Source organism: Gopherus evgoodei, chromosome 2 (assembly GCF_007399415.2).
Source record: "Gopherus evgoodei ecotype Sinaloan lineage chromosome 2, rGopEvg1_v1.p, whole genome shotgun sequence".
Taxonomy (NCBI): Eukaryota; Metazoa; Chordata; order Testudines; family Testudinidae; genus Gopherus; species Gopherus evgoodei.
In genome coordinates this window covers 298,233,123-298,248,020 of record NC_044323.1, presented here as the reverse complement: position 1 = coordinate 298,248,020, position 14,898 = coordinate 298,233,123, and the positions used below count along the sequence as shown (strand labels likewise).

Genomic DNA, 14,898 nt, shown 5'->3' with positions numbered 1-14,898 from the left:
GGGACTGGCACCACCCCACCTCCAGGGCCCCCACCCCCATCCCCCGGGGCTGCGTGGGGCCGGCCCCTCCCCACCTCCAGGGCCCCCACCCCCATCCCCCGGGGCTGCCTGGGGCCGGCCCCTCCCCACCTCCAGGGCCCCCACCCCCATCCCCCGGGGCTGCGTGGGGCCGGCCCCTCCCCACCTCCAGGGTCCCCACCCCCATCCCCCGGGGCTGCCTGGGGCCAGCCCCTCCCCACCTCCAGGGCCCCCACCCCCATCCCCCGGGGCTCCCACGGGACTGGCACCACCCCACCTCCAGGGTTCCCACCCCCACCCCCCAGGGCTGCGTGGGGCCGGCCCCTCCCCACCTCCAGGGCCCACACCCCCATCTCCCGGGGCTGCGTGGGGCCGGCCCCTCCCCACCTCCAGGGTCCCCACCCCCATCCCCCGGGGCTGCCTGGGGCCAGCCCCTCCCCACCTCCATGGCCCACACCCCCATCCCCCGGGGCTCCCACGGGACTGGCACCACCCCACCTCCAGGGTCCCCACCCCCATCCCCCGGGGCTGCGTGGGGCCAGCCCCTCCCCACCTCCAGGGCCCACACCCCCATCTCCCGGGGCTGCGTGGGGCCGGCCCCTCCCCACCTCCAGGGTCCCCACCCCCATCCCCCGGGGCTGCCTGGGGCCAGCCCCTCCCCACCTCCAGGGCCCACACCCCCATCCCCCGGGGCTGCGTGGGGCCAGCCCCTCCCCACCTCCAGGGCCCACACCCCCATCCACCGGGGCTCCCACGGGACTGGCACCACCCCACCTCCAGGGTCCCCACCCCCACCCCCCAGGGCTGCGTGGGGCCGGCCCCTCCCCACCTCCAGGGTCCCCACCCCCATCCCCCGGGGCTGCGTGGGGCCGGCCCCTCCCCACCTCCAGGGTCCCCACCCCCATCCCCCGGGGCTGCCTGGGGCCGGCCCCTCCCCACCTCCAGGGCCCCCACCCCCATCCCCCGGGGCTGCCTGGGGCCGGCCCCTCCCCACCTCCAGGGCCCCCACCCCCATCCCCCGGGGCTCCCACGGGACTGGCACCATCCCACCTCCAGGGTCCCCACCCCCATCCCCCGGGGCTGCCTGGGGCCAGCCCCTCCCCACCTCCAGGGCCCCCACCCCCATCCCCCGGGGCTGCCTGGGGCCAGCCCCTCCCCACCTCCAGGGTCCCCACCCCCATCCCCCGGGGCTCCCACGGGACTGGCACCACCCCACCTCCAGGGTCCCCACCCCGATCCCCCGGGGCTGCGTGGGGCCAGCCCCTCCCCACCTCCAGGGCCCCCACCCCCATCCCCCAGGGCTGCATGGGGCCAGCCCCTCCCCACCTCCAGGGTCCCCACCCCCATCCCCCAGGGCTGCGTTGGGCCAGCCCCTCCCCACCTCCAGGGTCCCCATCCCCATCCCCCGGGGCTGCCTGGGGCCAGCCCCTCCCCACCTCCAGGGCCCCCACCCCCATCCCCCGGGGCTCCCACGGGACTGGCACCACCCCACCTCCAGGGTCCCCACCCCCATCCCCCGGGGCTGCCTGGGGCCAGCCCCTCACCACCTCCAAGGCCCCCACCCCCATCCCCCGGGGCTCCCACGGGACTGGCACCACCCCACCTCCAGGGTCCCCACCCCCATCCCCCGGGGCTGCGTGGGGCCAGCCCCTCCCCACCTCCAGGGCCCCCACCCCCATCCCCCGGGGCTCCCACGGGACTGGCACCACCCACCTCCAGGGTCCCCATCCCCATCCCCCGGGGCTGCCTGGGGCCAGCCCCTCCCCACCTCCAGGGCCCCCACCCCCATCCCCCCGGGCTCCCACGGGACTGGCACCACCCCACCTCCAGGGTCCCCACCCCCATCCCCCAGGGCTCCCACGGGACTGGCACCACCCACCTCCAGGGTCCCCATCCCCATCCCCCGGGGCTGCCTGGGGCCAGCCCCTCCCCACCTCCAGGGCCCCCACCCCCATCCCCCAGGGCTCCCACGGGACTGGCACCACCCCACCTCCAGGGTCCCCACCCCCACCCCCCAGGGTTGCCTGGGGCTGGCCCCTCCCTACCCCCCAGGATCCCCACCCCCATCCCCCAATGCTGCCTGGGGCCAGCCTCTCCCCGCCCCCCAGGGTCCTCACTCCCATCCCCCTGGGGCTCCATAGGGACTGGCCTCACCCCACTCCCCAGGATGCCCACCCCCATCCCCCGGGGCTGCCTGGAGCCAGCCCCACCCCAACTCCAGGCCCCCACCTCCATCCTCCAGGGCTCCCTAGGGACCGGCCCCTCCCCTGGGGGTACCTAGGAAGTGGCTCCCCCCCCCAAGGATCCCCCAAGATGCTATAAAAAATGCCAGGGCCCAGCAAGGTAGAGGGGACCCTTGGCCATAGTCATAGTTTTACTTCTATTGGGGGGGGGCAGGGCTGGCAGGGCTCGAGCCAGGTCCGCACAGCGGGGTCCAGGGAGGCAGCGTCACCTCCACCCCCCGACTCTCTCACAGGTCACCCAGCCTGTCCAGGCTCTCGGGGGGACGCAACCAAAACATAGAACTCAAAGCGGGGACTCAGTGCAAACAGTCTGAAATCCGCTCAGGTGGCAGGGAGGGGGCAGCGAAGGGTTGTGGGTGGGTGGGGGCAGCTCAGGGTGCAGGGAGGGGGCAGTGGGCGGGGGTAGCTAGGAGCTGTGTGTGGATGGGGGGGCAGTTTGGGGTGCAGGGAGGGGCTAGCTAGGGGCTGTGGGGGGGCAGGGGGCAGCTCAGGGTGCATGGAGGGGCAGCAAGGGGCTGTGTGCGGGTGGGGGGCAGCTCAGGGGGTAGGGAGGGGCTGTGTGCGGGTGGGGGGGCAGCTCAGGGTGCAGGGAGGGGCAGCAAGGGGCTGTGTGCGGGTGGGGGGGCAGCTCACGGTGCAGGGAGGGGGTGTCTAGGAGATGTGGGTGGGTGCGGGGGCAGTTCAGGGTGCAGGGAGGGGCTAGCTGGGGCTGTGTGGGGGCAGGGAGCAGCTCAGGGTGCAGGGAGGGGGCAGCAAGGGGCTGTTTGCAGGTGGGGGGCAGCTCAGGGGGAAGTTCAGAGTGCAGGGAGAGGCAGCAAGGGGCTGTGTGCGGGTGGGGGGCAACTCAGGGTGCAGGGAGGGAGTAATTAGGGGCTGTGTGAGGGCAGGGGGCAGGGAGGGGGCAGCGAGGGGCTGTGTGCAGGTGGGGGGGCAGGGTGCAGGGGGGCAGCTCAGGGTGCAGGGGGGAGTAATTAGGGGCTGTGTGAGGGCAGGGGGCAGGGAGGGGGCAGCAGGGGGCTGTGTGGGGGCAGGGGGCAGCTCAGGGGGCAGCGAGGGGCTGTGTGCGGGTGGGGGGGCAGCTCAGGGTGCAGGGAGGGAGTAATTAGGGACTGTGTGAGGGCAGGGGGCAGGGAGGGGGCAGCGAGGGGCTGTGTGCGGGTGGAGGGGCAGCCCAGGGGGCAGGGAGGGGGTGGCTGGGACTGTGTGGGGGCAGGGGGTAGTTCAGGTAGGGGGTTGCTAGGGGTTGTGTGCAGGTGGGGGGCAGCTCAGGGTGCAGGGAGGGGGCAGCGAGGGGCTGTGTGGGGGCAGGGGGGCAGCTCAGGGGGCAGGGAGGGAGCTGTGCGGGTGAGGGGCAGCTCAGGGAGGAGATAATTGGGGGCTGCAAGGGGATGCTATTGGAAGCTTAAAGCCATCACAGTGTCCGATGCCGACCCCATGCCTAGGCCTGGGGAGATTCTAGACAAGCTGAGGGGGATGGAGAACTTGGCCCTGGCAGACACTGATAACATGTGCATCTTTAGCCAGGCCTGGGAGGAACAGATGTCCCAGGTGAAGAGGAGGCTGGGCTGCCTCAAGGAGGTGGGACTGACGGTAAAAGCTGGAAAGTGCAAGGGGGGACGGCAGAGGTGTTGTGTCTGGGCCACAAAGTGGGAAGCGGCTGCCCAAGCCCAGAGCTGGCCAAGGATAAGATGGGGGCTCTTAACCAAGGGAGCCCGAATTGCAGCCCAGAGTGCTGGGAGAAGACCCTGCCCCAGTTTGAACCCCAGGGGTATTGGGGTGGCAAAAGGGTTCAAGCCACATAAACCTTCCCACATGCGGCTTGCAAGTGCCATCAAGCACACCCGACAGACTGGACTGTCCTGGTGTAACTCCCACCAAGGAATGGGAGAGATGCTGGGGCATCCATGGGAACGTTGGTGGGTTCGAACTTCCCCAGGTCACTGGCTGAAGTGACCTCGCTCAGTTCAGTCTCGAAGGGGGGAAAGGCTGTGACGAAGTGGGGCTATTCTTAATGTTTTCTCTGAATACTGTGTTGGTGCCTCAGCTCTGGCCGACCCTCTGTCACCTGGCACCTAATGGCCAGGCCCTTCCCCCCGCAAGGGGATGCTAAAGGTGGGAGAGAACAAAGAGATCAGGTGACCTCCTGGCCCGGGAAAGGGGCTGAGCAGAGGAGGAGGGGCTGGGGGGGGTTTCAGTCTGGAGCTGGCTGGGGACGAGGAGTGAAGTGCAGATGTAGGGGTCTGGCTCACTGCCCCCCAGAATGGACCCGGCTGAGGGGTCTGGTTTACAGTACCTACAAGCTCTGTTTTAGACCCTGTTCCTGTCATCGAATAAACCTCTGTGTTACTGGCTGGCTGAGAGTCACGTCTGACTGCAAAGTGGGGGTGCAGGACCCTGTGGCTTCCCCAGGACCCCGCTGGGGTGGACTCGCTGTGGGAAGCGCACAGAGGGGCAGAGGATGCTGAATGCTCCAAGGAGAGACCCAGGAGGTGAAGCCGTGTGAGCTTCTTGCCCTGGAGACAGTCTGCTCCAAGGGAGAGGAGGCTCCCCAAAGTCCTGACTGGCTTTGTGGGGAGCAGTTCCAGAGCATCGCTCGGGGACTCCGTGACACAGGCCAATGCTCAAACTACTGAGCAATCCCTCCCCCCTTTGATTGATTGATTATTGATACAGAACATGGTTGCAACCAAGGTCCTGTAGTGGCACCAAATCTTGTGTAAAGCGGGTCAAATGAGGTGTCTATGGAAAGGTTATACTTTGCTGGTTATGATTATGCTGTCTGTATGTCTGTATCATTTTGTAGTTGAAGTTATGAATATTGGCTCTGTACTGTCTGTGTTTCAGACTTGTGCTCTGCTTCTGGGAGACACCCCAGACAAGTTGGTGTTAGCTCTGCCTAGCCTGGCCATTAAGGACCATCTGCTACACAATTGACCCACTGAGAGGAGGCAGATACGCCTTGTAACTCAGCAAAGTGCAGGGACTTGCCAATGTGACACCAGACTCCATTTTGCTGTAATTTTCCACAGTAAGAACAAAGAGGTTCTTACACCTGGAAAAGCCTATAAAAAGCTGATGCCTCATCTCCATCTTGTCTTCAATCCTGCTTCCTACCTCTGGAGGGACTTTGCTACGAACTGGAGCCCTGAACAAAGGACTGAATGACCCATCCCAGCGGGGGATGTTCCAGAGACTTGATTTGAACCTGCAGTTTACTCCATCACTGCTACAAGCCTGAACTAAGAACTTTGCCATTACTGGATGTAATTGATTCCATTTAACCAATTCTAGCTTTCATCTCTACCTGTTTCCCTTTATGAATAAACCTTTAGGTTTTAGATGCTAAAGGATTGGCAACAGCGTGATTTGTGGGTAAGATCTGATGCATATATTGACCTGGGTCTGGGCCTTGGTCCTTTGGGATCGAGAGAACCTTTTTCTTTTACTGGGGTGTTGGTTTTCATAACCATTCGTCCCCATGATGAGTGGCATTGGTGGTGATACTGGGAGACTGGAGTGTCTAAGGGAATTGCTTGTGTGACTTGTGGTTAGCCAGTGGGGTGAGACTTAAGTCCTCTCTGTCTGGGTGGTTTGGTTTACCTTGGTGTGCAAAGGAACCCCAGCCTTGGGCTGCGACTACCCTGTTTTAAGCAATTTGTCCTGAACTGGCACACTCAGCTGGGTCCTGCCAGAACCAGCATCGTTACAGGGGCTGTATGTGGGCAGGGGAGCAGCTCAGGGTGCAGAGAGGAGGCAGCTCAGGGTGCAGGGAGGGGGTAGCGAGGGGCTGGGTGCGGGTGGGGGGCAGCTCAGGGTTCAGGGAGGGGGTAATTAGGGGCTGTGTGCACGTTCGGGCCAGCTCAGGGTGCAGGGAGGGGGTGGCTATGATCTGTGTGGGGGCAGGGGGCAGCTCAGGGTGCAGGGAGGGGTGGCTAGGGGCTGTGTGGGGGCAGGGGGTAGCTCAGGGTGCAGGGAGGGGGTGGTTAGGGGCTGTGTAGGGGGCAGGGGGTAGCTCAGGGTGCAGGGAGGTGGTGGCTAGAGGGTGTGGGCAGGGGGCTCCCGGCTTCAGTGCTGGGGCTGGGGGGAACCAGGTTTCAGCCGTGGGACTCCATAGCCCCCTGAAAGGGTTCCCTGACCCCCCAGTGAGCTGCGGACCCCCGGTGAGGTGGCCATTTAACCCCTTCCATAGCCAGAAGGGGTCACTTCCAAAGGCAACTGCAGGAGCCTCATTCCTGACTCCCGGGGCCTCCACTCTTGTGTTGACCTGGAAAGTGAACCAGGGTGCAGTTTCCAGGGCTCTGGCCCCCCCATCACTCTCCTCCCCGCCTGCGCCTCGTGTCACTAGGTCCACCTGTGCAACGGGCATGGGACGTGCTCCCACGGCAGATCCCCTTCGCTGGCGCCCAGGGCAGGAGTGGCCCTTTGGCCCAGGTATGAGTGACTCTGGGAGCGCTGGGCAGGGCAGAAGCCCCCCCTCCCCCCCCCCCAGGAAATCAGTCTTTCCTAAAGCAGCCTGGCAGAGAGACCAGTGCAAGCAGGAAGGGAACCCAGCCCTCTGCTGTGCCAACTCATGGACCTAGACAGGGCTTGCAACTGCCATCTGGCAGGGTCAGAAGCCCGTGTTTGCTGCTCTCCAGTCTGCCCACCCGGGAGCCATACCTCTCCAGTCCCTTGGGGCCTGGCGTGGGGATCTCCGGGCTCGTTCCAGAGAGACCAGCATCATCCACAGCAAAAAGCTTCTGCAAAGATACCGCAGGGAAGGGAACACAGTTACAGCTCTTCTCCAGCCGCTCTGCACCACAGCAACCCAGGGCTTCGAGCGGGTGCCAGCCTAGAGGCCAGCATGCCACTGCAGACTGGGCAGCGCCCGCTCGGTACGGAGCAGGGAGCAGACCAGGGACAGGCACAGACTGGGCTGACGCTGCAAAGCTTGGTGAGGACAGGAATGCCCTAAGAGGGGACCGCCCTAGAGCTGGGGCACGATCGCACGTCCATCCCTCTCATTCCTGCAACTACAATGTCCCTCAGCAGGGCTGCAGGCCAGGATCAATGATCCCCCTCTCCTCCTCCCACCTACTCCAGCCCGTGCAGTGCCACTGCTCTTCCCCCGGCTCTCTGTGGGTTCTCACTCAATCCACTCCTGCCCACAGCTCACCCGACAACCCCCGTCCCGCCCAAACGTCCCCCCAATCCGCTCCTCCCCGCTCCTCCCCGTCGCTTGCCCGACCCGCGTCCTGCCCAACCATCTGTCTGACCCGCTCCTGCCCGCCGCACGCATGACCCACGTCCTGCCCAGCCGTCTGTCCGATCCACTCCTCCCTGCCACTTGCCCGTCCCCCGTCCCGCCCAGCCGTCCCCCTGATCCGCTCCTCCCTGCCGCTTACCTGACACCCGTCCCACCCAGCCGTCTGTCCGATCCGCTCCTCCCCGCCACTCACCCGACACCCGTGCCGCCCAGCCGTCTGTCCGATCTGCTCCTCCCCGCCACTCACCCGACACCCGTGCCGCCCAGCCGTCTGTCCTATCCGCTCCTCCCCGCCACTCACCCGACCCCCGTCCCACCCAGCCGTCTGTCCGATCCGCTCCTCCCCGCCACTCACCCGACACCCGTGCCGCCCAGCCGTCTGTCCGATCTGCTCCTCCCCGCCACTCACCCGACACCCGTGCCGCCCAGCCGTCTGTCCTATCCGCTCCTCCCTGCTGCTTGCCCGACCCCCGTGTGATGATGCGGTTCTGGCGGGATCCAACTGAGAAATTCACCCCTTTCAGAACTTTTGCCCTTACCCTCTTCACCTAGGGCTTGCTCTAAAGGACACTTTCCTGAGCAACCACAGACTCTTTCTGTCTGACCCGCTCCTGCTCTAAAGGACACTTTCCTGAGCAACCACAGACTCTTTCTGAGGGTATGGCTACATTTGGAATTTCAAAGCGCTGCCGCGGCAGTGCTTTGAAGTGTGAGTGTAGTCAGAGCGGCAGCGCTGGGAGAGAGCTCTCCCAGCGCTGCATGTAAACCACATCGCTTACGGGTGTAGTGTGCAGCGCTGGGAGCCGTGCTTCCAGCGCTGCTGCCCTGATTACACTGACGCTTTACAGCACCGTATCTTGCAGCGCTCAGGGGGGTGTTTTTTCACACCCCAGTTGCAGGGCTGTAAAGTGTGAGTGTAGCTAAGGCCTGGGTCTCATATACATTTAGAATCATCTCTGGCCCACCAGGGACATTTTTACACAACTCCCTTTCAGGCAAACTTATAGACTTTCTAGATAACAGGTTAGAAGCATTTTTCTTCCCTTGGCCATGAACAAGTTCAGGAATCTTTTTCTTCTTGCTACAAGTTGTCAAACTGTCAGTAGGTAACACAATTAAATCACCTTTCTGCTCTCCTTGTGCCCTGGCTAGGGTATCACCCTGATCAGACAGAGTTGCTACACCCTTTTCCAACCACACATTAGCAACAGGCAAACTACAAGCACCAGAATTGTCTGATCTCTGGGATTTCACTAGGACACTAACTGGATGCAACCTAGTTACAGTGCCATTCTCCCCAGCAGACACAAACTTAGGACCTTCTCTTCCTGGGCTTTAGTTGAATCCAGAACCAACTCTGAGACACCTGCACTATTCTCCACCATCACAGGCTGAAAGGCCCCTTCTGTCTGCTCCACAGACACAGAAGAGCCGGAGACACATTCTCCTTCACCAGACACACAGCTTGGGATTTCATTTCCCTTGTCCCAGCACACAGGGCTGTTCACAGACAACTGCCTGGAGACCGGGGTAGCTCCCTCCATAGGCAAGTCAATACCCCTGACAGACACAGGCACATTCCCTTCTCTGTCACATTTCTCCACACAGGAAACAGGTAAGGGATAGGGACACTCATCTTCCACTATCCTTGTCTTCCCAAACTGCTGACTAGACAAAGCCATCAGCTCACAAGGCTGCCTAGGCTCATTCAGACTTTCCCTACCAGGCACATTGCCACTCCCCACAGATAAACTGCTGCTATTCTCACTACACTGAGCTACTTCCAGCAAATCACAGTTACCCATTTCAGGTTCCCTTTTATAAGCTGTACTAGCCACCAATCCATTACCCATTACAAATCTCCCCTTTCCTCCCTCAGTTAGGGCTTCCACCTGACCAGCCACTTTCATCTGCTCCTGAGAAACATTTTCCTCCCCAATGAGATCTTTTTGCTCTTGATCTAACTCCAGATTCACTTCTGATATATCAGACAGACATTCAGAAACTCCATTCATAGACACACTGCTTTCTTGCCCAGACAAACAGCTATTACCCACCAGGTTAGACTCCCCCTCTCCCTGGCCATAGCAAAACTGATTAAACACAGAAAACTGCCCAGAGTAATACCACATATCAACACAGTTATAAACTGGATTTTCAAGAGGATACAGTTTCTGCTGTTCTTCCCTTGCTTCTTTGACTTGGAGCTGAAGTCTGGCAGTTTCTTGTTGCATCTTCTGAGTCTTGTTGCATCTTCCAGCTCCTGTTGCCTCTGTCGAGCTTTCTCCTCAGCAGCCAGCTGCTCCAGACGCCCCTTACGAGCTTTTTCTTCTCTCTCATCAGCCTCCTTCTTTCTTTCAGCAGCTTCTTTCTCTCGTTCAGCAGCCTCTTCCTCCAGCTGGGCCAAGGCTTGCTTCTCTCTCATTCGAATTTCTGCCAGTTTTTGCTCATGTTCAAACTGCAGGCTGTCCATCAGGGCTTGCAGTTTCATTGCTGTTGCTGATGCTTTTTGTCTCATGGTTGCTGATCTTTAACCAACCAAACTCTCAATCCCAAATTTCAGATTTGGATAGCGTGGGGTTCTGACCCAAAGCTTAATTGACCTGGTTCTGTGGATCCAAGCACGACTACATCACTGTGACGATGCGGTTCTGGCGGGATCCAACTGAGAGTGCCAATTCAGGACCAATTGCTTAAACAGGGCAGTCACAGCCCTAAGCTGGGGTTTTATCACCTCTAAGGCAAACCAAACCAGCCAGAGAAAAATGACTTCGGTTTCACTCCACTGGCTAACCACAAGTCACACAGGCAATTTCCTTAGTCACTCCAGTCTCCCAGTATCACCACCAGTGCCACCCGTCCTGAGATGAATGGTTATGAAAACCAACACCCCAGTAAAAGAAATGGTTCTCTCGATCCCAAACGACCAAGACCCAGACCCAGGTCAATAGACACATCAGATCTTACCCACAAATCACGCTGTTGCCAATCCTTTAGAATCTAAAATCCAAAGGTTTATTCATAAAGGGGAAAAGATAGAGATGAGAGCTAGAATTGGTTAAATGGAATCAATTCCATACAGTGATGGCAAAGTTCTTAGTTCAGGCTTGGAGCAGTGAAGGAGTAAACTGCAGGTGCAAATCAAGTCTCTGGAGAACATCCACAGCTGGGATGGGTCAACAGTTCTTTGTGCAGAGCTTCAGATTGTAGCAAAGTCCCTCCAGAGGTAAGAAGCAGGATTGAAGACAAGATGGAGATGAGGCATCAGCCTTATATAGGCTTTTCCAGGTGTAAGAACCTCTTTGTTCTTACTGTGGAAAATTACAGCAAAATGGAGTTTGGAGTCACATGGGCCAGTTCCTGCACACCCTGCTGAGTCACAGGGCGTAACTGCCTTCTCTCAATGGGTCAATTGTGTAGCTGATGGTCCTTAATGGGCCTTCAAGCAGGCTAAGCAGAGCTAACACCAACTTGTTTGGGGTGTCACCCAGAACTACAGCACCAATTTGAAATACAGACAATACACAGCCAATACTTATAACTTCAACTACAAAATGATACAGACATAGACAGCAGAATCATAACCAGCAACCCATAACCTGGTCTTAGACACCTTATATGACCCCCTTTACATAAGATTTGGTGCCACTATAGGACCTTGGTTGCAAACCATGTTTTATATGGTCCCAGTTTATATCAATAACGTCACACCACGTCCCGCCCAGCCGTCTGTCCTATCCGCTCCTCCCCGCCGCTCGCTCGACCCCCGTCCCGCCCAGCCGTCTGTCCTATCCGCTCCTCCCCGCCGCTCGCTCGACCCCCGTCCCGCCCTGTCGTCTGTCCTATCCGCTCCTCCCCGCCGCTCGCCCGACCCCCGTCCCACTCAGCCGTCTGTCCTATCCGCTCCTCCCTACCGCTCGCCCGACCCCCGTCCCGCCCAGCCGTCTGTCCTATCCGCTCCTCCCCGCCGCTCGCCCGACCCCCGTCCTGCCCAGCCGTCTGTCCTATCCGCTCCTCCCTGCCGCTCGCCCGACCCCCGTCCCACTCAGCCGTCTGTCCTATCCGCTCCTCCCCGCCGCTCGCCCGACCCCCGTCCTGCCCAGCCGTCTGTCCTATCCGCTCCTCCCTGCCGCTCGCCCGACCCCCGTCCCACTCAGCCGTCTGTCCTATCCGCTCCTCCCTGCCGCTCGCCCGACCCCGTCCCACTCAGCCGTCTGTCCTATCCGCTCCTCCCTGCCGCTCGCTCGACCCCCGTCCCGCCCAGCCGTCTGTCCTATCCGCTCCTCCCTGCCGCTCGCCCGACCCCCGTCCCGCCCAGCCGTCTGTCCTATCTGCTCCTCCCCGCCGCTCGCTCGACCCCCCCGTCCCGCCCAGCCGTCTGTCCTATCCGCTCCTCCCTGCCGCTCGCTCGACCCCCCCGTCCCGCCCAGCCGTCTGTCCTATCCGCTCCTCCCTGCCGCTCGCCCGACCCCCGTCCCGCCCAGCCGTCTGTCCTATCCGCTCCTCCCCGCCGCTCGCTCGACCCCCCCGTCCCGCCCAGACGTCTGTCCTATCCGCTCCTCCCCGCCACTCGCTCGACCCCCGTCCCGCCCAGCCGTCTGTCCTATCCGGTCCTCCCCGCCGCTCGCCCGACCCCCGTCCCGCCCAGCCGTCTGTCCTATCCGCTCCTCCCCGCCGCTCGCCCGACCCCCGTCCCACTCAGCCGTCTGTCCTATCCGCTCCTCCCCGCCGCTCGCCCGACCCCGTCTAGCCCAGCCGTCTGTCCTATCCGCTCCTCCCCGCCACTCGCCCGACCCCCGTCCCACTCAGCCGTCTGTCCTATCCGCTCCTCCCCGCCGCTCGCCCGACCCCGTCCCGCCCAGCCGTCTGTCCTATCCGCTCCTCCCCGCCGCTCGCCCGACCCCGTCCCACTCAGCCGTCTGTCCTATCCGCTCCTCCCCGCCGCTCGCCCGACCCCGTCCCGCCCAGCCGTCTGTCCTATCCGCTCCTCCCCGCCGCTCGCCCGACCCCGTCCCGCCCAGCCATCTGTCCTATCCGCTCCTCCCCGCCGCTCGCCCGACCCCGTCCCGCCCAGCCGTCTGTCCTATCCGCTCCTCCCCGCCGCTCGCCCGACCCCCGTCCCGCCCAGCCGTCTGTCCTATCCGCTCCTCCCTGCCGCTCGCCCGACCCCCGTCCCACTCAGCCGTCTGTCCTATCCGCTCCTCCCTGCCGCTCGCCCGACCCCCGTCCCGCCCAGCCGTCTGTCCTATCCGCTCCTCCCCGCCACTCGCCCGACCCCCGTCCCACTCAGCCGTCTGTCCTATCCGCTCCTCCCCGCCGCTCGCTCGACCCCCCCGTCCCGCCCAGCCGTCTGTCCTATCCGCTCCTCCCTGCCGCTCGCCCGACCCCCGTCCCGCCCAGCCGTCTGTCCTATCCGCTCCTCCCTGCCGCTCGCCCGACCCCCGTCCCGCCCAGCCGTCTGTCCTATCCGCTCCTCCCTGCCGCTCGCTCGACCCCCCCGTCCCGCCCAGCCGTCTGTCCTATCCGCTCCTCCCCGCCGCTCGCCCGACCCCGTCCCGCCCAGCCTTCTGTCCTATCCGCTCCTCCCCGCCGCTCGCCCGACCCCCGTCCCACTCAGCTGTCTGTCCTATCCGCTCCTCCCCGACCCTCGCCCGACCCCGTCCCGCCCAGCCATCTCCAAGATCCGCTCCTCTCCGCCGCTCACCCACCCCTGTCCTGCCCAGCCATCCCCCCAATCCGCTCCTCCTTGCCGCTCGCCTGACCCCCGTCCCACTCAGCCAAATCCACAATCTGCTTCTCTCTGCCGCTTGCCCGAACCCCATCCCGCCTGGCCGTCCCCCTGATCCGCTCATGCCCGCCACTCACCCGAAGACCCCTGTCCTGCCCAGTTGTCTGTCCGATCTGTGCCTCCCTGCCTCTCGCCTGACCCCCGTCCCGCCCAGCCATCTGTCCAATCCGCTCCACCTGCTGCTCACCCAACCCCCGTCCCACCTGGCCGTCCCCCCGATCTGCTGCTCCCCGCCGCTCGCCCGACCCCCATCCCGCCGAGCCATCTCCGTGATCTGCTCCTCCCCGCTCCTCCCAGCCACTGGAGTGACCCCCGTCCCTCCTGGCCGTCCCCCGATCTGCTCCTCCCTGCTGCTCGCCAGTCCACCCCTATCCCGCCCAACCTTCTCCCCGATCCACTCCTCACTGCCGCTCATCCAACCTCCCCCGTCCTGGCCGTCTGTCCCCCAACTCCACTCCTCCCAGCGACTCGCCCGACAACTCCCATCCTGCCCGACCGTCCCCCCGGTCCGCTCCTCCCTGCTATCCACCTCAAGCTTCCTTACCCCTCACTCCAGCCGGCTCCAACCCAGGCAGTCACCATCCGCTGTTCCCGCATTGGAGCATGTGACAAGTGGGAATTTGCTGTTATATGTGTATCTATTCTAGGTACGCCTTAGTTTCTCAGGATGCTTTGCATTGCTGCTCCGTGCGGGCACAGGGTGACCCCTGCTCCTGGACCAGCCCAGGAGACACAGGTGTAGGTGGCATTAAGGAACTGGTTGAACCTGACCCATATCAAGAGAGGGCCCAGAGAGAGCGAATGCCAGCTCTAGCGCTAATCGCCAGCCATCAGTCAACCTCTCCGGCACGGGGCTGAGTGACCTGAGCACGGCCCTGGCCCTGGCCCTGGCCCTGCCTGTAGAACACAGGGCTGCCAGCTGATGAGCAGGGGATAAGGGGCTGGCTTCTGGAGGAAGCTGGCTGCCCTCACCTGGGGCTGGGAGTGCAGGAGAGGGCCATGACAGCTTCCCTGGTGGCTTGCTCTGGCTGATGCTTTTACGTTTATTTCTCTGGGCTGAGCTAAGGTCTTCCAGGGCTTTGTCCCAGCTAAGTAATAAGCCCTGCTGCATTTTGAAATGTTGCTTGGGGTCACTGCAAAGACTGTAGAACTGATACATGAAATTGTTTTTAATTGTTCACTTTATTAATGTAACTTCTGTTCACCATTCACTACAGTTGCCTACACTGTAACTTCTGCTCACTGTTTGCCATATTCTAACTCAACCCCCGTTTTAAAACACTCACTCCATTTTGTAAAAGCTTCCTCCAACCTTCGTTTTTTGCAAACCCTGCTGTAATCTTATTAGTTTAGTTTAGATGTGTGACTGAGGTATGTATGAATGATGGAATTAACCTCCAGCCCCAGCCTGTCCTGATGAGATAAAGTTCAAACCCCACCAGCTGAAGGCCTAGACAAGAGCCCTAACAAAGTAAGAAGAGTCCACCCTAAAAAGAAAAGGTACAATAGAAGGAAGATCAAAGGCAGGTCCGAGGCTGAAAGTCACGCCTGCAATTGATGGGTGATCAATCCAAACCCAGAGGCAGCGTGCACAGCAAGACCTA

General features: G+C 62.2%; 1 protein-coding gene across 3 annotated transcripts in view; it reads right to left on the bottom strand.

Moving 5' to 3' along the window:
• LOC115647244 (dystonin-like) overlaps positions 1–6,997 on the bottom strand; it is a 145,772-nt gene extending 138,775 nt beyond the window's left edge. For all 3 annotated transcript variants that reach the window (XM_030554119.1, XM_030554121.1, XM_030554120.1), the window contains exon 1: positions 6,921–6,997. In XM_030554119.1, coding sequence (XP_030409979.1) covers positions 6,921–6,984 — 64 coding nt within the window. In that variant the 5' untranslated portion in view covers positions 6,985–6,997. The remainder of the gene's footprint in view (positions 1–6,920) is intronic.
• Between the last annotated feature and the right edge of the window lie 7,901 nt (positions 6,998–14,898).